A 26,526-nucleotide genomic window follows, 5' to 3' on the forward strand; every position below is an offset into this window, starting at 1 on the left:
GCCATGGACATCACAGGGCTTTAGTTCAGACACCGATATTATTTCTGAAGTTTATAGATTCTGTTAATCATCAGCAAGGGTCATATTGACCGTTTATTCCTGGAAGCTGCCCATCTTTCCTAGTTAATATAGAAGATGTAAAGACAGGGCAGTTGATGATAAAATCACAATTAGTCTGAAGCTTTACATAGGAACCATCCTTGTGTCTCCTAATACTGTAAAAAAGAGTGTTAATGGTAACGTGTTTTTAATTCAGTCTCGTAGACCGCATTTTTCCACTCTCTCCGTCCTGTGGTCAATTGTTATCATACCCTATTACTTCAATAAAGCTGGCATGCAGGTAGGTAGCTCCTTCAGAAACCAGTACCGCTACTTTTTTCGGGCTGGTTGGCAGCTGACATCAAGGAATAGAGCAATTGGCCACCTCTTCTTATTGAAAGACTGAGTCTGCACCATTATGTACACATTCTTCATCAGCCTAGGGCCTAGAGTCTTAATTCCAACTCAGATTTAAATGGTAAAGTAAAGCTGTACTAATTTGATCACTATGAAGAGATACTATCATTTGTTTCAAAAGAATCCTGGAAGAAGCCAATTATTTAGACTTATTTTATGATAGTCGATTATTTCATACTATTTCAGAACTACAGTATTCAAACTTTCAAAACTTATTATTTAGCAGGGAATGTATGTGATCATTAATAAAAATACTCTCCAATCCCATATATCTGTCTCTTATTTTTCAGTAATGCCTAGTGCAAATAGGACTTCTGATAAAACATTTTATTCTTCAGATGTCATAGCTCTTACAGCTGGACATGAGTGAAGAAGAGACAAGGGAATGAATCAGCATAACTGTGACAATATGTAATGCAACACTGAAGCAATGTATGAACACCCTTGTGACAAATTTGTATCTAGCGTTTTTGTGTGTTTGAGGGACGTGTAGACCAATGTTATTCAAATTGTGGCAAAAAATTTGAATAGTTTTCAATGGTTAAACTGCAAGCAGAACTGGTACAAAGTAAAATTTGAGTTAATGGGAGAGTGACTTTAACTTTGCTCGGACAAATGGTTGATTTTAGGTGGGGCTTAACTAAGCAAAACAAGACAAGACAAAACTTTGGTCTTCTGAGCAAAATGATATGAGTTGTGCAAGAACAATTGTGAGTGAAATGTAGCACCTCCTGAAATTTCAAAGGAGAAATATCAGCATCTTTGTTGCTGTAGACAACAGTATGGGTGATGGCAGGTAACTATGGATTCAAGATCCTAATGCAGATCATCATGATTGCAGAGATGGATGACCCGAAGGTCCAAATATAGTGATGGAGGTGAATTCCAATAGGTACATTAGCCACAGAGGCTGTTGGTTCAAAGTTCTGGTCTTAGGCATTGAACTAAATGGTGACAGCTCCAAAAGGGCGAAGGCATGCAGCAATAGTATAAACCTGTAGCCTTCCACATGCAGACAGTTGTGATGTTAAAAATGTGAACTTATTGTATACAATGTTAGAGGATTTGCTTAGAATAATGTACAATTGTAACATGCCAAAAGTTTAGGGAAGTTATTTGGGTTCATGATGAAGGAAACAGCTGTGTCTGTACATTAAAAATTTCCCTGACATTAGGCCACTAGGGAAGTTAAATATTCCCTTATAGCACAATACTATTTTATGAATACTATTTAAAATGGAACAAGTCTGCCAGTGAAGGAAAAACAAGGACATTCAGAACTGAGAAGCTTCCAAACCGTATGCAGAACACTGTTTAACAGAAACTAACTCATTTCTGCACCTGGGCACTTTTTTCTTTCCAGTTGTATTGGTGATTTACATTTTTAAAAGTAATCTGTTTCCACCTCAGTCAAGAATCTTTTTTTGAGTCCTGCTAAAATAAGACACTTGGATTAATGTCAGTGTCACAGCCCTGGCAAAGCTCCTCCAGCCAGACTTTCACCAGGCTGCTGTGTTTGGGTCCCATCAGGCTAGACCTGTGTGCTTTAAACTTCCTGAGTCTGAGTAGGCTCCAGCACATGACCTCTCTGGCACACATCCTGGGCATGTGCTCTCTGTCTGCTTCCCCTCCATGGAAATGGGACCTCATTTATACTTATACCCCCAGTCAGGGCTGACGAGAAACTGGAAATGGGGGGTGGAGGGTGAGAGCAGGGCCCTGTTCTAGGGCCGTGAGGCTCAGGGCTCCGCCAAACATTTGTAATGTCTGTGTAAATAAAGAAATGGGAGGGGATGGGGACCCAAGAACATGATCACCCCAAATTTATCTCAATGGACCTGCCCCCGGAATCAGTGCTGACCACCATAAACACCGCAGGTGCTTACCAACACCCTTTACCATAGTTCCAACCTTTGTGAGCATTTTGGTTACAGTTCAGGGACAAGTGAAATGTAGATTAAGCATGTAACATACGGACTTTGCAAAAGATTCCCAAATCAATTTCTGTTTACTTTAGATAGCACAAGAGATGTACAAACCTAGATAAAACACCTGTTTGCCATCCCTGCTTCAGGTTCCTCACCACTCTTGAGCATCCTTTGCATCTTCCTCAGCTGGTCCCACATTTAGAAAACGACACCCCTTCTATGAAACCATGTCTTTGTTCCTCTGTCCCTCAGTCCCTCTGGGTTTGTTTGTCATGCTTCTGGAAAGTGTCTATTTCTTCAAAGCCCATCTAGGCGTTGCCAGGTATCTGGTTTTCAACCAGAATGTCTGGTCGAAAAGGGACTCTGGCAGCTCCGATCGTCACTGCAGACCGGGCTGTTAAAAGTCCAGTCGGTGGTGCTGTGGGTCTAAGGCAGGCTTGTCCCTACCTGTCCTAGCTCCACGCTGCACCCCGGAAGCGTCCAGCAGGTCTGGCTCTAGGTGGGGGGTCCACGGGGCTCTGTGCAGAGCCTGCGCTCTGAGCACTGGCTCCACACTCCCATTGGCCGGGAACCTTGGCCAATGGGAGCTGGGGGGACAGTGCCTGTAGGCGAGAGCAGCACGCAGAGCCTCCTGGCCACCCTTCCCGCCTAGGAACTGGACCTGCTGGCCACTTCCGGGGCACAGCGTGGAGCCAGGACAGGCAGGGAGCCTGCCTTAGCCCCGCTACCTGGGAGCTTCCCAAGGTAAACTCAGGCCCCTGCCCCAGCCCTGAGCCTCCCCCCAATCCCGGAGCCCCTTCCTGCACCCCAGAGCCTGCATGCCCCAGCCGGAGTCCTCATCTCCCCTGCACTCCAACCACCTGCCCCCGCCGTGATCCCCTCCTGCCCTCCAAACCCCTCGATCCCAGCCTGGAGCACCCTGCTGCACCCCCAGCCCAGAGCCCTATCCCACACCCTGAACTCTTCATTTCTGGCCCACCCTGGAGCCCACATTCCCAGACGGAGCCCTCACCCCCTCCCACATCCCAACCCCCTGAGCCAGCCATCTGAAAATGAGTGAGAGAATGACTGTGGGGAGAGCAAGCAACACATGGAGCCGGGGATGGAGTGAGCGGGGCCGGGGCCTCGGAGGAGCGCAGGGGGCTGGGCAAGGGTGTTCGGTTTTGTACGAGTAGAAAGTTGGCAACACTAACTCCATCCCCTTCAGATCACCTGAGTAGAACTATTTCTTCCAGCTCAGGCACCCTTCTTAGCATACCCATTGTTTAGCCAGGCCCAGACATTAAGGCTAACAGCTTCTTTTGGTTTGGTTTTTAGCCTTTTGCGGGATGAGGGTGACATATGTCAGGGGCCCTGTTTGTCTATGGCTAACATACTACACATCGAGGCATTCAACGATACAGCAATTTCATAAAATTAACCAGAATTCATAACTTGTACATAAATTTGTTTTAGTGTAATTATTGTGCACTGTGGCAGAGACTTCTATTAACCTAAGTTTAGCAAAACACCACTGCTGTTAAAATAGCATCTTCATATACATACTGTTTACAGGCCACGGCTGGCTTTTTGTAGCTCTTTTATTTATGTAAAGGACTTACGTAGTAGTTGAATATGGACTTTCCAAAGAACCTTTCTTGTAGGACTGTTAAGTGCTATATAAGATTGAGTTACCTTGCTAGCAGACTAGCTATCCTCCATGGTAATGGTATATTTGGAAATAAGCTGCATGTAAACTTTCTTATATTGACAAAAAAGCTGCTTCCTTCTACAAATTGTTTAAAAAAAACAACACCTGGTAAAACTGACAGCTTCCCACATATGTCCTTTCCCTGTAGCACACCCTAAAAATGTTGGTCTGGCTTTAGAAGCACGAAAATATTAGCCCTTCTGTATGAGGTTTGTAAGTCTGAGAGATAGATGGATAGGGCCCAAGTCTGGATTATATTTGGAGGAGGTTTAAAGCTGAATCAGGAGAAGTGGTTGGAGCTGGCAGTGCCCAAATCTTAGAAACTGTTGTTGAGTAAATTTGGTCTAACATGGTGGAAATACTACTTGATCAGCTGAACTCACAAGACTTCCATAACCTTGAATGGTGGAAACTTTACAGCTGTTATCACATCCAAACTGGAACTAGAAAATGAAACACTTTACAGATCTGGATCAAGCTTGGCACCAAACTGTATAAGAGTGTGGTTAGGCTCTTGAGATTTAAACTTAACTATGTTACTTCCACCACCACCAAAAAAAATTCAGAGGAGGTGGAATTCAGGATTCTGGCTTTGGTCTCTTCGGCCTTGCTCATTATTTTCTTTTGTGTACCTTGAACACAATTTAGTTTATTTAAGATGCTGACTTGCTAGTGCTTGCAGAACCTTTCCTTTTTATTTAATACCTTCCCCCTAAAGTTTCCAGGTTTAGGAATAGAATCCCAAATTTATTTGCAGAGTTCAAGCTCTTTGCAGTCATGGTAACTGAGTTTTTGAATCTTAGGCTTTGTCTACATTGACACTTCATCGGCAAAACTTTTGTGATTCAGGGGTGTTTTAAAAAAAACCACACACCCAAATGATAAAAGTTTTACTGACGAACAGCGCTGGTATGAACAGCGCTTTGTCGGCAGGAGTGCTCTCCTGCTGACAAAGCCGCTGCTGCTCATGGGGGGTGAAAGATTTTTGTTGGCAGGAGTTCTCCTGCTGACAAACAGCAGCTACACTGGACGCCTTTTAGTGGCATGGCTTTAGTGGCACAGCCATGTTGCTAAAAGCTGCATAGTGTAGCCATAGCCTCAGCCCTGATCTACACTATGGGGTTAGGTCAAATTTAGCCGCGTTAGGTCAATTTAAAAATGACTGTGTCCACACAACCAACCCTGTTCCATCGACCTAAAGGGCTCTTAAGATTGACTTCTGTACTCCTCCCCGACGAGGGAAGTAGCACTAAAATCGACCTTGCTGGGTTGATTTGGGATAGTGTGGACACAAATCGATGGTATTGGCCTCCGGGAGCTATCCCCGAGTGCTCCATTGTGATTGCTCTGGACAGCACTTTGAACTCTGATGTACTAGCCAGGTACACAGGAAAAGCTCCGGTAACTTTTGAATTTCATTTCCTGTTTGGTCAGCGTGGTGAACTCAGCAGCACAGGTGACCCTGCAGTCCCCCCAGAATCATAGAGAGTAGAATGTTTCTACGCTCCCCCGTCATCTCCGTCCCTGAGGTTATCGCAGATTAGAAGGCGAAAAAAATGCACTCTCGATGACATGTTTTCTGAGCTCATGCAATCCTCCCGCACTGATAGGGCACAGCTTAATGCATGGAGGCATTCAGTGGCAGAAGCCAGGAAAGAATTGAGTGAGAGCGAAGAGTGGAGGCAGGACGTGATGCTGAGGCTAATGGGGGAGCAAACGGACATGATGAAGCATCTGTTGGGGGAGCAAACGGACGATGAAGCATCTGTTGGAGCTGCAGGAAAGCCAACAAGAACACAGACCCCCGCTGCATCCACTGTATAACCACCTGCCCTCCTCCACATGTTCCATAGCCTCCTCACCCAGACGCCCAAGAACGTGGTGAGGGAGGCTTCGGGCACCCAGCCACTTCACTCCAGGGGACGGCCCAAGCAACAGAAGCCTGTCATTTAAACAGTTTGATTTTTAGTGTGACTACAATAAGCAATGTGGCCTTGTCCTTCCCTCCTCCTCCACCCCACCCAGGCTACCTTGTCTGTTATCTCTTTTTTTTTTTTAATTAATAAAGAGAAAACGCATGGTTTCAAAACAATAGTTACTTTATTTCGAAGGGGGGAGGGTGGTTGGCTTACTGGGAATTAAAATCAACAAAGGGGGCAGGTTTGCATCAAGGAGAAATGCACACAACTGTCACACCGAAGCCTGGTCAGTCATGAAACTAGTTTTCAAAGCCTTTCTGATGTGCATCGTGCCTTGCTGTGCTCTTCTAATCGCCCTGGTGTCTGGCTGCTCAAAATCGGACGCCAGGCGATTTGCCTGAACCTCCCACCCCGTCATAAATGTCTCCCTCTTACTCTCACAGATATTATGGAGCACACAGCAAGCAGCAATAACAATGGGAATGTTAGGTTTCAGAGTAACAGCCGTGTTAGTCTGTATTCGCAAAAAGAAAAGGAGTACTTGTGGCACCTTAGAGACTAACCAATTTATTTGAGCATGAGCTTTCGTGAGCTACAGCTCAGGTCTGACCAACAGCGCCAGCGAGCTTTTAAACATTCAAAGGCACATTCTACCACTATTCTGCACTTGTTCAGCCTATAGTTGAACTATTCCTTACTACTGTCCAGGCTTCATGAACCATGGGAGCAAGGAGCGCAGGAGAGCAGAGTTGCAGCAGAAGCGGTGGAGCCGTACACCATGGACGAGGACTGCGAGCAGTCCTACTGCACCATCTGCTGCGAAGGCACCCACACTGCTGCTGGGTAGCAATGCCAGCTGCTGCAGGTGCTTCTGTGTCGAATGCTTGGAGATCCTGGTAGGGCAAAGTACCTCGGCCAAGGCAAAAGAGCAAGAGCCCTGAAGCTGTTACATGTGTCAACCACAGAAGTGCTATGGGGTGTTACAGCACCAACCGGACTGGAATGTATGGCTGCAAGACTTCTTCATCAGCGACAAAGGACAGGAATATGATGCACCTAAAATCTAAAAAGGCCCGCACATTTCCCAGAGTCACTACCCTTGATAACAGAACGGCAATGATTGCAGTGGCTACTTAGGTCACAGCAGCCCCCGCAGGAGACTTGCCCACAACAGCAACTGTGATGGTGAGCTGAGCAGGTTCCATGCTTGCTGTGGTATGGAGTCTGCATGGGTAACCCAGGAAAAAAGGCGGAAACGATTGTCTGCCGTTGCTTTCACAAAGACGGGGGCGACTGACGACGTACCCAAAACCACCCGCAACAATGTTTTTGCCCCATCAGGTATTGGGAGCTTAACCCAGGATTCCAATGGACAGCGGAGACTGCGGGAACTGTGGGATAGCTACCCACAGTGCACTGCTCTGTAGGTTGATGCTAGCCATGGTAGTGAGGATGCACTCCACTGTCTTAATACGCTTAGTGTGGACATATGCAATCGACTGTATAAAATCGAATTCTAAAAATTGACTTCTATAAAATCAACCTAATTTCATAGTGTAGACATACCCTTAGTGATACAGAGTAGGAGTGGGCAGGAAATCAATCATACTTCTGCTTAGGGTAAAAGGTGTTTTCTTTGCTGGAGAAGCAGTACTGTGTTAGTCATAATATCCAAAATATTCATGTTTGTACCAGCTGTTTTAAATGTGGGAAATGCATGTGCTTTACAAGGCGTGAGACTTGATTTCATACATTGAGTTAGGACCACTGGGTCAAGTAAAATGAAAACAATATATCTGTATTTGAATGCAAGAAAAAGTTTATTTTTTTTAGATTTTTTAAATGTTTTGTAAAAGCAATTTATTCCTTGTATACTGTATATATGTATTGTACTGTACCACTAATCTAAACAGTCTGGAAATAAAAAATGTCTTGGTAGTGTGACAGTATTACTAAAATTTTGTGGGTATTTTTCAGGCAGAAAAAATGCTGGCCATTTTGTGGTTTTTCTGAAATCATGTGCAATTATGTCATTTAATCAGACAATAAGGCTTTCTGTGGTGCTTTTAGATAAACAGGAAAACGCGCTTTTTACTTTCTGTTTTCATTACAGAACCACCCTTTATTTTTAGTGCTTAAGTTGTTTGATACGCAAAAATAAAGCACACAGTAAATTTTATCATTGATAGGGAAATGTGCCACTAATAATCTTCAAAAAGCTCCTGTTCAAGTTTGGTGTCTGTTGCTACAATAATTTATTTTGTCTTAAGTGAAATAATAAAACCTGTATGTGTAACTGATGCAATTGTAATCCATTTACTTGGCCAAGGGCATTTGACTCCTTTGCAAGAGTAATTTTCTTCTATGCTGAGAGTCCAGCATTTTAAAAACCCCACATATTGAAATCCACTGCAAAATAGAATGAAAGCTGCAGTTTATTGCAGCAACCAGTCTTAGTGTAGGGCAGAGTTGAGCACTGTGCAGCCAGTCTGGCAGTCATGTGCTATGTCTACACTACCACGGTAAGTCAACCTATGCTACACGACTCTAGCTACGTGAATAAAGTAGCTGGAGTCATCGTACCTTAGGTTGAGTTACCATGGGGTCTACACCACAGGGAGTTGATGGAAGAAAATCTCCTGTCAACTTACCTTACTCTTCTCGTCGGGGGTAGAGTACAGGGGTCAACTGGAGAGCGATCTGCTGTCGATTTGTGGGTCTTTGCTCGACCCGCTAAATCGACCGCTGGTGGATCAATCTCAGAGAGTCAATCCCGGCTGTAGTGTAGACCTGCCCATAGACTAACATAGCTTCAAAATCCTCTGGCCCTCTACTGAAAAACATAAGATTTCTGCCTGCAACGGGTAGAGGAAGCTTGAAAGAACCCTCTGCCCACTAACGTACTTTTCTTTAAAATTTTCCTCTCCACTTTCTTTGTAGCTTAATCCTTACATTTTTATTCTCCAATAACTTCTCTATAAAACTAAGTGTCTGAAGACATTTTATACTCCTGTTTTCCTTATTTCCGGCTGGGCTGGTAGCACTAACTATTAACGTTGTCTGACATATCCCATTATATAGTGCTGTTTTTCAGTTGCTTTTAACTTTGCTAATCTTTAACAGTTTGAACTTAAATTTTTCATGTCTGGCAGAATTTTATTTTATTTATTTATGTATTTAAATTTTAGGCAAAATGGTTCAGCTGTTTCTGAAAACAAGACTGGGGGGAAATACTGTTTTGCCCATGGTTTAAAATATATATTCCTGTGACCTTTTTCTTTGAACTGCTCTAATACCCCATGCTTTGGAGAAGAAACTTGAAATTTGGCAGGGAATGGCTTTTTATTTATTTATTTATTTATTTTTCGGGTTGTGCCTTTTGCCGTCCCTATGAAAATTTGGCCAAGTTTTAAGGCCTTGAAAAGCTGCAGTTTCCATGTGCTCATTAGAGACTTCTTTGACTTTCAGCAGCTAAAATTTTGAAAGATTCCATTCTCACTTAACATGTGCAAGCCTCTTGCAGCTCCTTGTGCTGACCAAATTGCATGTGCATCATCTCAAGTGATTGAGCATGGTCCAGCTGAAGGGTACAGGGGCTCAGAAGGACTTTCTCTGTAATGGATGAACCTGACTGCTTTAGGCCATGCACTGGATCTGAGAGTAGGGATACTCCAATTTTTCACAGGTTAGGTGTTGGCCTAACTCTTCTTCCATTAAAGGCAGTGGTAAAATTCCATTAAGTGGGAGCAGAGTTATGCCAACATTTGAATGCTTTTGAAAGTCTCACCTTTAACTTTACTTTCAATGTTTGTACCCTAAGATGAAGCAGCTGCAATTCCTTTTTATCAATTTTTAATCATGTTTTTCCTCCAAGAAAGATCAGTGTTGGCCCACTAAGAAAACATGCATAATTCCAAGTTAATGCAATAACATTTTGCTTAAATGCTAACACCACATGATTTTGTTTTCAGTCCATTTATATAGGAATAGCACTTTACTTAAAAGAGTGTGTGTCACATGTAAATGCCCTTTCTCCTAATAAAGTGCAGTCTACAAGTAATAATTGCTCAAGTTTTAGTACTTTCTTATACGTCATAACTCAGGACTAGGAAATTAACACATTTCGTGCAAAATTCATCATCCTAGGTGTCTTTTACCGTATGTTTGTCTCTAATTTTGTATAAAGGCGATGGTTTCCTTTTAAGCTTACTGTTGAGATGAATACATATGGGAAAATTAGTTCATCAGCAGAACAAAAAGACTCCATATGCTGCACGGTAGTTGCCGGTTGTAATGATCAATCTGACCCAGTTTTTAGCCCCTCCTATCGAATTTTTTTGGTTACTGTGGCACAATTATGTATTGTGTATACTTTAGGAATGGGGTTAGAATTGCACAGAATCATGTACTGTAATCTATCTAGAGAATGTTGTAAAATACATTTATTATAATATAAAACACTTGAAAGCATTTTAAAAAGGCTCTTGGAGCTGTTTTTCGACTGCAGTTATATAAATCATGATGTGTGAGGCTGTTCAATGGAACTTCTAAAAGAGTTTAAAATTTAGCCAATTAACAGCTCAAATTTAGTTGCAAAAGCTTGATATTAATGCTCATGAATAAATTGAAGGTTCATAAAAGCGCTCTCTTCCTTTGAAGTTAGTAATTCAAATTAGTGTCAATTGTGAGGCAGCTATTTACAGTAATGTTAGACTTTATTATGTGTTCATAATGCAAGATCAGGCCACCTCCCGGCAGACTATTCTGCTTTTAGTTTAGCAGACTCTTCACATCAAAGTCTGACTTTTGTATATAGCCACTGTGATTGACAGGTTTTCTTTCTGCTATTTGACCTCAAGGTTGGACCCAAACCTTGCAGTTATATTCAGTGTTTTAACATGTTTGTTTACACTGTGCTCAGTTCTAAAATATTGTTTAGACATACCTGTGATTGCAACATGTGTAGACATACCTGAGCTAGCAGAAATTGATTGTGACTTTTTGTGACTGGACTTTTTTGCTTAGGTGTTTTTTGTAGTAGTGATGGAGAGATTGTGTTTGTAAGGGTTGGATTGAGTTGAGTCTTAGTAAGTGCCTATGTTGTTCTTTAAATCTAAACATATAGTCACACCACAATGAAGAAGTAGACAGAAACAAAACATAATATGAATTTCCTTGAAATTATTGATATTGATACAGAAACCATCAAACACTAATTTAACCATAAATTAAATTTAAATTAAATAATTCCTTCATTAAATCCAAAAGCCAAATGGTATTTATACAACAGCTGTAAACATACCTAAAAAGCCTAACTAATAAGCAATTTACTACATCAAAACAGTAACAAAACATTTATAAGCATTTGATCAAGATACTTACAAACAGGCTAAACCTGGGGTGCTTAGACCCATGTTGGTTGGCTCCAACGTGGTCAGGCAGGTATTAGCAATGAACCCCTTTAAGAGTTTGCTTTTTATACCCTTTCACAAACAAGTGATGGCATTGCCAATTACTGTACTGACTTCAGCTAAAAACCAATTTGAGACAATTTACCCTTTTGTCTAGTGTTAATCTAGATAAGATTCACAGCCTCCTTTCTTCCCAAGGCCTTTCCTTTCTTATCTTCTTCCTCCCTCCTTGCTTACCAGCAGAACAGTGGTAAAGGTTTGAGCTTGTTTATTTAAGATTGTTTTTCTTTGTCTTGTTACTGCAGTTCTTTTACTTTTGGAACCATACGTCCTTCCCATACTACAGGTAATATTTACTATTCTCACAGCCTTCATTGACCTGCTGATTAGGACCTTTTCCCTCCTGGCCACGAACTATAAGAAAATGTTATTTTCTTAATTAAACTTAGGCTAACTTTAATTCTTCAGTTTTATACGTGTCCTGCAAGTGCTTATATGCCCCCCCATTACATTAGTATCATACAAGTTTTAATGTGTTTACCCTGGACATCCATTTGAGGGAGAGAAGTCCTATTATTTCTGTTTTAGATGGGGAACTGGGAACCAGAGACTTGCCCAAGTTCACACAGGAAGTCTGTGGCAAAGCAGAAAATTGAGCCCATGTCTCCTGAGTCCCAGGCTAGTGCCCTAAGCACTGGACCATCTTTCCTCTCACAATAGGGTTTCTCAGATGAGGAGAGGTGAGTCTCTGCCTTAATCAAGGACCATGTTTTAGAGAAGTTATAGAGGGAGAACAAAGAACAGAACATAAAATATTCATGTTTTTCTTTTTTTAAAATCTCTAAAGGCATTAGGCAGTAATTACAGAAAATCAGGTAGGATATCTAAAACCAGTGTAGGAAGGGATATTGGACATGAACAATTCTGTTTTCACCAACTCATTCCTTTTGGCAGAAGTCCTACGATCCCATAGCTGCCTTGCCCTGGTTAACTTAACATTTCTAACTACAACAGATGTGAGGACCTCACAGAAATTGTTGTGAGAGCTGAAATGGGAGAGCACTTCAAAAAGTGCTAGTCTGATTAAGTCCTGATCATGCCTGACTGAATTGATGAAACTGGTGATACTAGCCTTGAGGCAGGCCAGAGGAGAAAAGTATGTGCTTGGAATAGAGTTATATAGTGTTTGCCAAAGTTGTAATTACTGACTCAGTGTTTAGAGTCTAGGGTAAGAATATGGGAAGAGAATTGTATGCACAGCATTGCCCCATTGAAGTCTCTGGAAGTTTTGCAATTAAGTTCAGTGGGGATAGAATTTCCCCTTCTGTTATGGGTCCAATAGTCTTTTGGTACTCTTTGCTGTTTGATATATAAAGAAGGCTTGAAAGTTATATTTCTCCTAGTGTTTTACATTTAGAAACTAACACAGAAATAGAGTTTAAACAGTCTGACTAAAAACTCCCACCTCCCCATAGTTGCTTAATTTTCATCTCTTAGGACTCTAGTGATGTTATCTTGCTAGTTCTCCAGTCACTGTAGGATCTTCCAGGCTAAACAGAATTTCTGAGAAGCGGGGGAGGGAACACCTTTTTTTGGAGTGAGGCGGGTAATCAAAATCAAACATCCTTTCAGGCCGTTATATATGACACAGATCTGGTTCAACTCCTGTTGGACACTCACTCGACTGCTATGAGGGGATCCACCTCACTGGGCCCCTTGTGCTTTAAGCCTCCAGAGTCGGAATGGAGTCCACACACTGTCCCTGGTGTGGGGTCTCTCGGCATGCTATTGGGATACAGATTCTGTCTAGCATCCCATTCTGAGAACGGAGACCCCACAGACCAACTGCCTAGCCCCTGGGACCGTGCTGGCCCCTTAGACTCCATTGCAGTTTAAACATATTCTCTCCCAGAACTCCAGTCATGTTGGAACCCTGGGTTTACAGTTTACCTCTTCAGGGGCATGTGATAGTGAAGTGAACAGACACAGATAGACTTGGCACAGGATTCTAAAACACCATTGTTCTTTACCTAATAGCATGAGAAACACAGATCCATGTAAAATAATAAACACACCTCTAGGCGTTTCCCTGCCTCAGGTTTTTCACAGCTCTGAAGTGTTCTTTGGGCTTGGGAAGAATCCTCTGGGGTGACTACAATCCTTCCTCTCCAGCTTATGACTTCCCTTCAAAGACACGGAGCCTCCCTCTAGGTCAGCTTTCTCTGACTGGCCAGTTGCAGTTAAACAGCTTTCCCTGGTATGAAAACCTGCCTCTCTCTTTCCCCTCTCCTGCCCAAAGTTCCTGTCCCTGCCTCAGAGAGTCTCTCAAGTTTGTTGCAGCCCCCTACCAACACCTGGTTCCTTTATTCTGCTGCTGGTGTTCTCCATCTTCGCTTCTTCAGCCCACTGCAGACAAGCTGAAGGAAATAACTTCTCCCTGCTCCAGCCAGCCTCCTTAGCATACCAGTGGTTCAGTCAGAGTGCAGTTGTTAAGGTTAACGACTCTCCATTGTGCCTTGTTGGTACTCAGTCCTTGTCAGTAAGGGATGGATTCCACATTCACCTAGAGGCTTTCCCTGATAAAGCAATTTTCTAATAATTTCATAGTAAAACCAGGATTCTTACTCTGAACAGATAAAGTTCCCAAATTTTCACAACATACAAAGAACCAAGAAGGCACCTGCCCAATTTTTTTTCCACAAGTTATTTTTAAAGGGGAATTGTCAACATGAAAATTGCATTTATGCCTGAATTATACCTATTATGGTTAAGACTACTATATCTGAGAGATTCCTTTTCTCTAATATTTTAGTTTTGTTCATTTTATGGAGTATATTTCACTCTATCCTCTGCATAGTCAGCTAAGCACCAGTCTTGCAAACACTTAGGACTTATGCATGTCCTTAACTTTACACCTTCATTGAATTCAATGGGATTGTTCCCTGCACAAACTTTAAAGAGTGTAAGCATTTGCAGGATCAGGACTTTAGACTCTTTTTCTCTATGTGAGGCTGTAACTCAACAACAAAGGATCGGGGGGGGGGGGGGGGGGAGGGGAATTAAGTATTTGCAGAAGTAGGGAATTTCAAATCATAAAGATAGGGTGAGGTTCATGGAGAACATTTGAAGCTATTCTAAAATTTTTATTTAAACTGACTAGATTTTTAAGTTGACTGACCCTTGAAATAAATGTAATGGGAAAAGGCATTTTAAAATGGTATTGATCCGGATGTTGTTGGTACTAATAAGCAAAATCAGTTGGATATTTTCTGAAAAGACATATGAAGAATTTAAAAGACAAATTCTGAAAAGACTTATGAAGAATTTAAAAAGGAAATAAAATGTTTGCTTTATCGTTTACACTTTATACTGTTGGGCTTAGAAAAGAGAGTTCTTTTTTCGATAGCCCAGGACCAGTGGCTTCGTTGACTTTAGATCAGTATAATTTTGTTACTACAAGTTTTGTAATACACGAAGTACCCAAAAAGTCTTGCCCTAATTCCATTTATTCTTGCTTTCAAGTAGTGCCCTATTCTAAACTAAAATTGTACATTCTTGAGAGTAAACTGATCATGTTCCCAATGGAAATTTCAGGAATACTTGTGGCTATTTTCAAAATGTGGAAATCTATTTATATTTTTTCCATTTGTTTTTTTCCCTAGGTTTTGGCACTGATTGCATTCATCTGCATAGAGACCATCATGGAATGCTCCCCTTGCCAAGGCCTTTATTTCTTTGAGTTTGTGAGCTGTAGCACATTTGTAGTTACTGGAGCTTTATTGCTTATGTTCAGTCTAAATCTTCACACAAGAATACCACAGATCAACTGGAATCTTACAGTAAGTTCTCATCCAAATCTTCATATTGTAAAAATAGCTGAATAAACATTTTAAGTTTGTTCTTTAAACTCTGCCCGTCTTTTACTGAAATTTAAGATCCTGAATAAATGCTATGTATACTGAGTAAAATATATATCTTACTTGTGTCCAATATGAACACCCACGGCGTAGTGAGTCTTTGAAAATGTAATGAGATTATGGGATGTTAAATTAAATAAATCTGGAATTGTCTTCTAGCAATTTCTCCTCCTCTGAAAGAGAGCCTTTTTAGCGGTCCCAACATTTATTATTTATGTCTGAGGTGGGAAAAAAATACTCTTAAACAGTATAACTTTGAGAAATGCTGTCCAAAAAATAATTAGAAATCCATTTTATTAGATCTGTAAATCAATACAAAAAGTTGTTGAAATGTATGGCAAATACGTTTGTAATAACCTGCTGCTGTTTTTTGACACTCCGAGTGAGGGTATATGCTAAATCGCTTGTAAACATGAATGCAAGCATTGTGGTGTTATGGGGGGAAATTGCACTGTCAGCAAGAAGTCAACTGAGTTAACTTGGTTACATACCTAGAGACTATAAGAAACAGACTAGCAGTCTTCATGTTCACAAATACAAGAAATTTGGGGGTGGGGAAAAAATTGCCAGAAACACACATTCATTCTGGGTGTATCTTCATTTTCTTGCTTGCTATGAGCCTAACTTTCAGACGTGGTTGTCTGAAATGAGCACGTATGTCAGCATGTAGATCCACTGAGCACCTACCTCTGTATTAACTTTTGGACATATCTGTTTGCAGCTCATCTGAGGAAATGAGTCTATAGGCTCCTTTGTTCTGGCCTCTGTTCTGTCTTATCACCAGCACTGTAGTAATCTACTATAAGTTGCTGTTGCAGTTGTACATTTAGGCCTGCAGTCCCAGTGGATCAGCCATCCCTAACCTTAGCAAAGCTGCCAGATTTTTGCTGCTCAGTGTGTGACATTTTTTCCAAATTACTTAACAGACAATTTGCATATTTGCAAACAACTTTCATATATCCATAAACATCAACACATCCAGTTCTGAACCATGCTAGTGGTAGGAAATGGAGATGCACAAAAACTGGCAATTGGGGGATGCATAGCTGCATGGGGGAAAGTGGCTGGGGATACTAGGGGGTTCTGAGGAAGTGACTGGGTCGGAAGGTGGGTAAGGGTGAATAGTGTCCGGGTAGTAAGCTGAATGAGTTTTGGGAGGAAAGGAAGTTGGGGAAACATGGGGCTTGTGTCAGGGCCCCTCATCTTCTGTCTCCATTCTGGTCTGCCTGCTCCTACCCATGATTCAGCAAGGAGAGGGGAGATGGCTGGCTGCTTGTACCACAGTGGCCCCTGACAATCAACAGTAACAATGGCAGGCCATTCTTGTAGCCCAACTGGATGCATGATGTCTCCACTGTGAGGTGGGAATGTCGGGTAGCGCTGCCAATTGCACGAGAAAGTCATGTGTGATAAATAAGACTTGGCAGCTCTGCTTATGATGACCTCATTATTGCCTAGGATGTAGCGTAAATACTAGATTTCATGCATATTACTCTGAAGCAAGCCTGACAATGACTGCTGGGTAATACAGATAGTATTCATGACTCAGCTAAAGACTGCTTCTTGAAGAAGCCCGAACATCTATTTTTTTAAAAAAAAATTCTGATAGAAATAAATCCGCATGTGTGGATCAGAACTGCCCTCATGTACAGCCACGTAACTCCATTGACCTCAGTGGTTTTGTATAGATAAGCATAAATCATGGTGGGATTTGGCCCTGCATGTTAGTTAGTGCTTTTACTGCTTGCAAGAGGATTTTGACTGGATCATGAATGCACTTGGGTAGAGAAGGTTGACCTGAGGCCCCTCCCCAACCCCCTCCAATAATGCAGTAAATGTGAACTGTTTAAGTACAAGGTCCTTTCAACCACTCTTGGTACTTACTGGTTTGAATAGTCAAGTGATGACAAATATAGTTGTACTCAGAATGAGAAATCCATCTCTAGCATAAGACTCTGATAGAGATCTTTGAAAAGAAGGGATTTAAAATCTATTAACTAAAAATAGAGCGTTTTGTTTGGGTTTTCGGTTTATTGTATTGCTGTTCTAATAGTGAACTGAAGGTTTATTTTAGGGCTTTATTCCATCTGCCCAAACTAAAAGGTATAATTTCAGTTATATTGTAGTTATGATCTGTAGTACTGGATTTAGTAAGAATTCTTACTGAAGATACTTCCCCTACATTTGCATACATACACAGTAGTGTTTGACATGGGAGAGCTTGTAGCAATACCTGACAGTGTAGTGCATGGACCTACCTTGTATGAAATTGTGATAGACTATTAGTATTCAACTGATTTGACTAGGGTATTTTGACCAAATTTCTATGTCTTGTCTTAAAACACTATGCTGAAGTCTGTCTGCCCATAGGTACTATTTTAGTGAAGTATAAGGTATACAGTACTGTATTGAGTGGCCAGAGCGCAGCCTGAAGGCCACAAATGGAGTGGATTGCAGATGCCCTTGCTTCACTACCTAGGTGTGGTCAACAGAGACATACAGTAATACTTCAGTAGCATTTCTATAGCACTTTCTGTTCAAGTATTTCAGTGTGTTTTACAAACACCAAGTAAACTTTGCACTACTACTCTTGTGAGATAAGTACTTTTTATAACCCACATAATAACTGAGACTGTGGCTTGGTCTACACTACCAATTTATGACAGGATAACTACATCACTCTTGGGGATGTGGAATACCTATGCAGATGGGTGAAGCTCTCCCGTTGGCATAGGTAGCATCTTCACTAAGCACTACAGCACAGTGCTGCAAGTGTAGACAAGTCCTCAGAAGGGTTAAAGACTGGTGTAAGGGCACAGATGCAAATTTTCCAAGGTTATACAGGAAGTCTGTGGCAGAGCTGCAAATAGACCTGGAAATTGCTGACTCCCAGTAATCCAAGACCATCCTTGTTCCCCAGCTCTCCATGTTGAGGTAAGCACTTGCAGGATAGTTTGTTGGGACCTGTGGTCTGGAGAATTCTACGCTGCAATCTTAATAATTAGGATAGCTCCTGGCTGCTCTGGTATGCATGCAAATTGAGGCCTTCAAGCTCCTGGCAGAGTTGGGCAAAGTTAGGATGCCCCTGTAGTACAAGAAGAATTTTATCTGTGCTTTCTGGCTACATTGATTTTGTCTTATGCAATTCAGCAATTTCAGATGAAATATGTTTGGTGTTTCTAATATAGGCTGTACACACATTAACCGTATTTTGTTCATGTGGCAGATTGTGTGCTTTACATTTTTTTCTCAGAGAAAATATTGTGGTGCTTTTTCTATAATCTGACAGTTATTTTAGGAATTATGCCACCTTTCATGTTTGACACAATCTACTAAAAGCATTTTCAATAATGACAACCTTCATCATTTCTCAACAGTGTTCAGGAGCCCATGCATATTCCTATCTATTTACAGTTTCATTAGTTTCAGTACCTGTTCAGTTAATCATCAATTTCAGGATGGTGTTTCCTTATCTAAAGGCTAACTGAAGGTTTTTGAAGTTCAATGTAACATAGTTACAGAGGCTGCTCTGGCAGTACAGAGGTTCAAACATGCCACATTATTTTTAGCCTTTTGAGTAATTTGTAGTGTTATGACTCTTTCCTAACCTTATCTGAGATGCAGCCATCTGTATAACAAACTTCCTGTGCAAACAGTTTATCCTCAATAAACCTAGAAATTAAAGAAGAAAATAATTAGGTCATCTAGTCCACTCCCATGGGCCCTGTAGTATGTTGTAAAAATTGGTCTTTCTTTATGGATCAGTTGATCAATGCCCCAGCATTTTACCATGGGCCATAGATGGTAGCAAACTGGGCATCTGTGCCAGCAAAGATGCATCAGCTGCTGCTGGTTGGGTGTAGCAAACTGAGATTATGCAGATTTTCAGTAAATAACCTTTTTTCATTTAATATCCGGAAACATTGAGACTATGTCTTCGTTTTAACCCCCATTCTATCTGTTCATTGAAATAGTACTTGAAACCCATAGCCTACAGCATAAGAGTACAGCATACAAATATCATGTTTTCTTTGGGGAGCAAATTTGCATCTGTGCCCTTACACCAGTCTTATCCATAACTAGGCCAGCCTGTTAGTGACAGTAATCCTTACTAGCAATACCAGTGTTTACTACAATAAGAAAAAATGCTCCTCTGTCTATGGTAAAAATGCACCAGTCTGCTAACATCTAGCATAGATACGCAAATATTACAAAATACATCATTTTGTGGCTCTTACATTTTCAGCCATTTCAGCAACAGTGTTTTGTTTTCATCCTAATTAGAAATGCAACTGCCACCTAAATGTTATTGAGATGCAGTCTATGAAAGGAACGTGGGATTTCTGGAGCTAGGAAAGAAACTTCTCTGGAAAGAGCTAAAAATTGTATATCTGTGACAGTGAGATAAAAAAATGGATCAGTCATTCCTCTGTACTGCGTAGGATTATCAACATTACCATGAGATGTGAGGACTTGGGGGAAATGACCATGGAAATTTCCATTTCCCTCAGTGATACACAGCTGAGATGTTCATGCTCTTTTGCAAGGATACTTGAACGTATCATCAAGGAATGTGATGTATGCTTCTACACATGTTCCAGATATTCCATAGGCATTGTAACTGCTTAGAAATGTTTCAAACAAATTACTCATAACAAAGTGGTTAGTATAACTACATTTGGCAAAGTGTGTTCATTATCTGTTTATTATCTGAATCATAAGCTACTTGGACAGGGTGAAATACATAAGTGAGGTACAAGTGGAATTTGTTGTGGGTTTGCATACAGAGGGTCATAGTTTGGCAGAACTATGTTGAAACACACAATGACATGGAACACAAACAAGGATTGTATGACTAGTTAGGACCAAGAGTGGAAAATGTAACAAAAGAACATAAAATCTAGAAGTTTTGAAAGCCCTGCACCTGGGTTACCAGGTATATAGTCTCAGTATTAGAATCTTGTCCTATGTTGCCATAGAGGACGATTGTTACTACAGAGATCTGCAGTAGTTTTACAATAATTTCCCAAAGCCACAATGTCTCTGTCAGAACTAAGAGAAATCAAAACTTCCTCAGTAAAGATGGGGGTGGTGAGTTTGCAGATCATCATTAATTGCTGTAGCAGGCAGTCCAGCATGCTAAAGTTCAGCAATCTCTTGGATGAGGGGGTATAAGCAGAGTTGTTGCAGATACAGATCTTTAGTTATTCTATCAATAAAATGGACTTTTTTGTGACTTAGTATGTCACATTTAATTTCTGCTTACATAACTAGTTGCTCCAACTAGAATGTTTATTATACTGTTGAGTATCTGACTTTGGTTATATCTATTCATGTTAGTCAGTGATTTGTTTATATCTAAAACAAACACAAAGCCAGCAATTTTCAAGCATATTAGAAGATCAGCATGTATTAGGGTTTTTAACATCAAATCTGCCTGGATTGCAATGTTGGCTCTTGTTTCCCTCAATTCTGTGTCCAATACCAGTTAACAAACACAGGTTCATTGAACATGAAGATTGAGCACTGGATATTCATGTTGCTTGAAAACATGCTTCAGCAGGTTTGTAGAGTTTTTTAGAAAAGCTGCAGAGGGGAACAATGGGATCAAATGTCCAAGTAGGTGACAGCAAAATAAGTGATGTTGCTCTGAAGAAACTGTTTTATTATATCAGTCTTGGCTTTAAATATCTCAATTACGAAGTTGTAGGTTAAAGAGCATCACAGAGGAGACTTTTAAAGAACACCAGACTTTTTCTACTTTTAGATATTGAATGGGAACCTGCAAAAGTTGTCTTTAATCTTTATTTCTGCCAAGAAAGAGGTTGTCACAGTTCAGGGCAACTATACCTGTATTCTGCCTCCATGGTCCTGCAGAGGCACCTGTTCTTAGGATTTGGGCTCCCCATTCATACCGCTCTTGGGCAGAGACATGGGTCTCTCTCTCCCTCCTGAGTGGGGTATTTCCAGACTGCACAGTTTGCTGCCTACATTGGGAATTCCCCAGCAAGTCAGAGTGCTTCAGCTGGTCTGCTTTGCCTTCTCTTCAAAGGCTATAAACAGCATAATTGCCCGTAGGTATAAGCTTTTCCTAAGCAAGCTCACTTATTCTTACGGTGAAAGCACTATGGAGAAAACATATTAAAAACAATAAAATAACCTGCACTCATGCTAGTAAGCTTACCATAAATCACCCCAGCTCCAAAAATGGCTCTGACTGGTGATCAATTCTTCAAACCCACCAAGGGGTTTTTCTGCAGTTACAAGTTCATAACCACCTGGGCTCAGAACAAGCACACCCATCAATAGGTCAAGTTCTTCCAACCCTTTCCAGGAAGGATTGGTACAGTGCTTTGGATAGAAGGTCCTGTCCATTTGCGCGATCAGGCGCTGAGTCAGTTTAAACTCAGGCTGTTTATCCAAAAGTCCTTTCTTTGTTGGTTTGCTAGAGAATCCAGTTTGAATCAGGATATGCAAATCTCACCAGGAAGTGGTACCTCTTGTGAGGTGTTAAAATCTGAGTTAATTTGACTAATCGCTGCTCACTATTTTTAGTTGTTGGAGAGCTGTAGTCCTCCTCCCCTATGGAATTACATACAATCCCTGGCCCAAAATGATATATAAACTTTATTGAGTAAAGTTTAACTTAATTCAGTAAAGTTTATCCAGGATACTGCAGGAAATTGCCATATCTGTCACAGCGATGTCCTTTAAGAAGATACATCATTTTCATGCTCTTAATTTATGAGCCATTGTCAGGGTTTATTATATGCTGTAGGCTTGTGTTCTAGGTGCACCATCCCCATTAGATGTTTCACAATTTTCTAATTGTCGTGGGTGGTGCGTTCTTCTGCTAAGGATGCCCTAGTAAAACTTTAGCTTAAATGCAAGGAGTACTACTAGCACTTGGCTTCTATTGCCAGTGATGTGTACAACAAAGCCAGTGAAACGGCACAATTTGTCACTCTTATACAAGAAACACTGCTTCCTGCAAAGCGTATGCAAACACCCAGAAACGGCGAGAGCTATATAAGGACGAAATCATCGGACCCTGCTCGCCTCTTCCAATGCCACAAAATCATGTCTTGTCCCTTAAAATACTAGCCAAGATTTTCAGATGCAACTAGTGATTTTTCGGATACCTAATTCTTCTATTTGCCCAATTTGAGATATCTTTAAAGTGGCCTGATTTTCAGAAAGTGGTGAACTCCCAAAATCATTAGTCATTTCTGAAAATGTTGGCTGTTGACTGTCTTGCCAGGGGTGGGACCCCATCCCATTTGGACAAATTTCTAACATGAATCCTGAATTCTTTTAGTTGCAGTATTTGAATACATTCTTTGTTGCATGGGTAAAAATAAATTAATACGGAGGTGAGAGGGGTGGGAATTGGATTCTAACACCATTAATTTGGTTGTTTCTTTATACGATTTATTTTTACTTTGCAAACCATGTTTCCATTAGTAACTGCACTGCAAGTGATCATATGATGCTTAATAACATGACTACACAGTAAAATTATGGGGTGATCAGGGAGAGTGTGTTCAGCAGACTGACTGGTATGCGTATAAACGTCAAATTGATAGCTACACACAGGAACAAGGAGAAAACAGTCCAAACCTTGTAAAGTAAAGTGATGGTTTGGGGAAAGAATTAGAGACATTGGACAATGAAAATGAAGCTAAAAGGAAATGTTAGTTTTAGCTCTCTATTTTGCAGAAACTAACTGGGAGAGTGGTAGACCTCAAACTTCTATAACAGGTTTTTGACAAACTCATTCCACTGAAATGCAGGTTTCTTTTCCAGATTATATACATTTAGATGGAAGTTAAAATAGTTAAATGTAAGCTTTTTGGATTTCAAGAATTGAATGGCAAAGAGGAGGATTCTGTAAAAACGCCCCTATAAAATAAGTATCCTTGTAAATGAATTTTAAAAATACGTGATTTGCCTTTACATAGCTTCTGATGGCTCGTGCAGTCTAACTGTTTTCATCCAGAATTTCTCCTGGAAAATTACATGTGTTCAGGTTTGGAGATGAGTGGGTGAGGGCACGTGGCTGCCGCTGCCACCACTGGCAAGAGAGCCAGCTCCTGGCAATGGACCCAATCTGGAGTGCTTAATGGAAAGGCTCTTTCCCTATCTGTTCCTTTGCAGCTCTTCAGAAGTTACTTCCTGCCTATCAGCAGCAACGGACTTCTTCAAATTCACAGCCTCTGTTCAGTCTCTCCACTCCAGTTAGGCCTCTGGTTCTCTCTGCTTGTCCATGCTTGACTCTTAAACGTGAAAGACTATGGGATGATTAAATAGCACATTAGAGCATCTTGGATTGCCTCTTCTGTCAGCTGCCTGGACACTGCTTTGTTGTGCCCTGCTCTGCTGCTTATGTCATTCAGCCCTGCCTCAGGAAGTGGACAAGAAGTCTGAAGACTCAAAAATGCAATTAAAGTAAAACCTTGTCTTAATTTCACAGTTGAAGAAATGGGTGGTAACGTAGGTCTCACACAGTTAAATTCAGTGTGACTGAAGATTGGATCACAACATTTTTTAATGAGACCTTTATCTGCTCAGCCGCTATTGTAATTCCCTGCTTGTACAGTTTCCTGGAAGAGTATAATTTGTTCTAAGGCAATACCTCCGTAAACATCTGCAAAACTAACTCGTTACGGTCTTTCACAACCTTCCCAAAACTCTCCTTTTCTACGATGCCTATTAAAAAAAAATGACAACCGGCTGCTGGCGTTCTGAGACCACTGCTTATCATGGTGACAAATACTGACTTGTTTCTTTGAACTCCCCCCTTTGGTCTGTATCCATCTGTTGTCCTTGTCTTATATTGTAAGCTGTTTGGTGCAGAGACTGTCTTTTTGTTCTGTTTGTACAGCACCTGGGATCGTGATCCGTGACTTAGGCTCCTAGGTACTGTAGTACTACAAATAATAACTCCAGATCGCTCCCCCCCTCTTGTCTCCTGCTCTGCCATTCAGCATTGCTGAGATTTTTGAGCCAGACCAATACCCATCCTCATCAGGTAGTTTGCCACCTAGTTACTAATATGTGCACTTTCTGTCAGTTGTGGGCACAAAAAATGTGACACAGTGCTAAATATGTAGCATACAATGGGGATCAGACTTTTGAAAATAAGCCCTGTGGACCTACTGTTGTTAGTCAAATACCTGCCCCGTGGATACTACATTGAAAGTGTCACTATCTAACAAATTTTAGATGCTTCTTTCATTTTGATTAGGACAGTTAATCTGACCATTAGATAACAAATCATGAGCAAGCAACAGCAAATCAATCTGTCATTAAATTATTCCTGAGAGACTAAAGGAGCAGTAGCAGACTAGAGTGGATTTGACTCAGATCCTAGGATTTATTCTGTTATGGACAGCAGCTTTGAACACCATTTTATGGCGCAACTTGCTGTCTCATGAGTTTGCTGTAATTTCAGCTGAAATTCTTCTATCTGTGTGATGTGGTTTTACTTTGTCTATAAATACAATGGTAAAAACTTCAGTTACATCGTGGCCGGATTTGAAACTACATCTTTTTTCAATTAGTTTTTTCTTTTTTATTGTTATGGTTACTTATTTTGTCATCTTACTATATAATTTTTTTTTTTTTTACAAAACATCTTTTGCTTCTAGAATCTTCACCATAGCTTCCTCTCTTCCGTTGGGCTTTAGCTTTTTCAGACCAGATTTTAGCATTTAAAGTTTGAGGCTGTCATGTTTTTCATTTGAAATGAGAAGCACTGCTTTTTTCAGAGGGAGAAACTTGATAACTTCCTTGAAAAATTCAATAGAATATGATAACAAATACTTTCTTCCGTTTAGACAGTCTCTCCAACTACCACCCTGCCTCCAAGCTCTCCTTCCTAAGAAAACTCATGGAGAAATGTAGGGACAGCCAAACTTCAGCAGCATTTCACATTCTGTCCTAGACCTCTCACAGTCAGACTTCAGACTAGCCTATGACATGGCAATTGGTCTTGAGGCACTGACTGGTCTTTCTGTTTATGGGCAGGGCAGAACTCCTTGCCTGTGCTACTCCGTATCCTTTTACTTGGATGTTCAGGTACAGAGTTTAAGGTCACAAGAGATCGATCATCTAGCCTCATCTCCTGTATACCACAGGCCATTAAATTTCACCCAGTTACCCCTGTGTTGAGCCTAATAACTTGTTTGCCTAAAGCATACCTTCCCGAAAGACATCCAGTTTTGATTTGAAGACATCAAGAGATGGATATCCTACCATTTCCCTTGGCAGTGTATTCCAGTGATTAATCACCCTCACTGTTTAAAAATGTGTGCCTTAATTCCAATTTGAATTTGTCTGGCTTCAGCTTTCAGCCCTTGGTTCTGGTTATGCCTTTGTACATGAGTTAGTGGTTCCCAAACTCTTTACTAAGGCGACCCACCAAATGCTTTTTTTTTTTTTTTTTTGTGACCCACCGAGATCCAACTTCATGAGGAATTGGCGGGGGGCACAAAATCATAGACCAATGTCCTCATCCTTCTGTGATGACCAACCACTATGCCCATACTGGCACCAACCACTTGCAGCAGCATCTCTGCCCTGACACTACAATCTTAATTACAGCCTGGAGTGGAGGAGAGCCTGGGTGAGAGCAAGCTCATCCTGTAGGGCTGTGCTCTGGGTATTTTGGCCTGTCTCCGCTCTATCCATCATGACGGAGGAGTGGCTGCACCAAATTTGAGTTAGTGATGCTGAGGCCTCGTATGCTAGGTCTCAGCGCCCAGAGCAAAGAGCCAGGCTCTTCACTCCAGCAGAGAAAGGTATGATGGGTTCTTCAATCTAGCAGATAAAGGTACAACAACAATCCAATGGCTGGAAATTGAAGCTAGACAAATTCAGACTGGAAATAAGGTGTACATTTTGAATACAAAGAATAATTTATCATTGGAACAATTAACCAAGGATCATGGTGGATATTCCATCACTGGCAATTTTCATATCAAGACTGGATGTGTTTCTAACAAATATGGTCTAGGAATTATTTTGAGGTAGTTCTGTGGCCTTGCATTTTGCAGGTGGTAAGACTTAGATGATCACAATGGTTCCTTCTGGCCTTAGAATCTCTGAACCAGGTCACGACACCCGGAAAGGTCAGGAGCCACCATTGTAGGGTGGACTTTCTCTCAAACTCCAAACCACCCCCACTGCACCCAACCAGCTGGG

At 41.1% G+C, this 26,526-nt stretch overlaps 1 protein-coding gene across 2 annotated transcripts in view; it reads left to right on the forward strand.

The window, feature by feature from the left end:
- Positions 1–26,526, forward strand: part of CMTM4 (CKLF like MARVEL transmembrane domain containing 4) — a 67,787-nt gene that overhangs the window by 26,360 nt on the left and 14,901 nt on the right. For both annotated transcript variants that reach the window (XM_084644725.1, XM_084644724.1), the window contains one exon: positions 15,067–15,243. In XM_084644725.1, coding sequence (XP_084500851.1) covers positions 15,067–15,243 — 177 coding nt within the window. The remainder of the gene's footprint in view (positions 1–15,066; positions 15,244–26,526) is intronic.

Source organism: Lepidochelys olivacea (assembly GCF_965140295.1).
Source record: "Lepidochelys olivacea isolate rLepOli2 genome assembly, chromosome: 12".
Lineage (NCBI taxonomy): Eukaryota > Metazoa > Chordata > Testudines > Cheloniidae > Lepidochelys > Lepidochelys olivacea.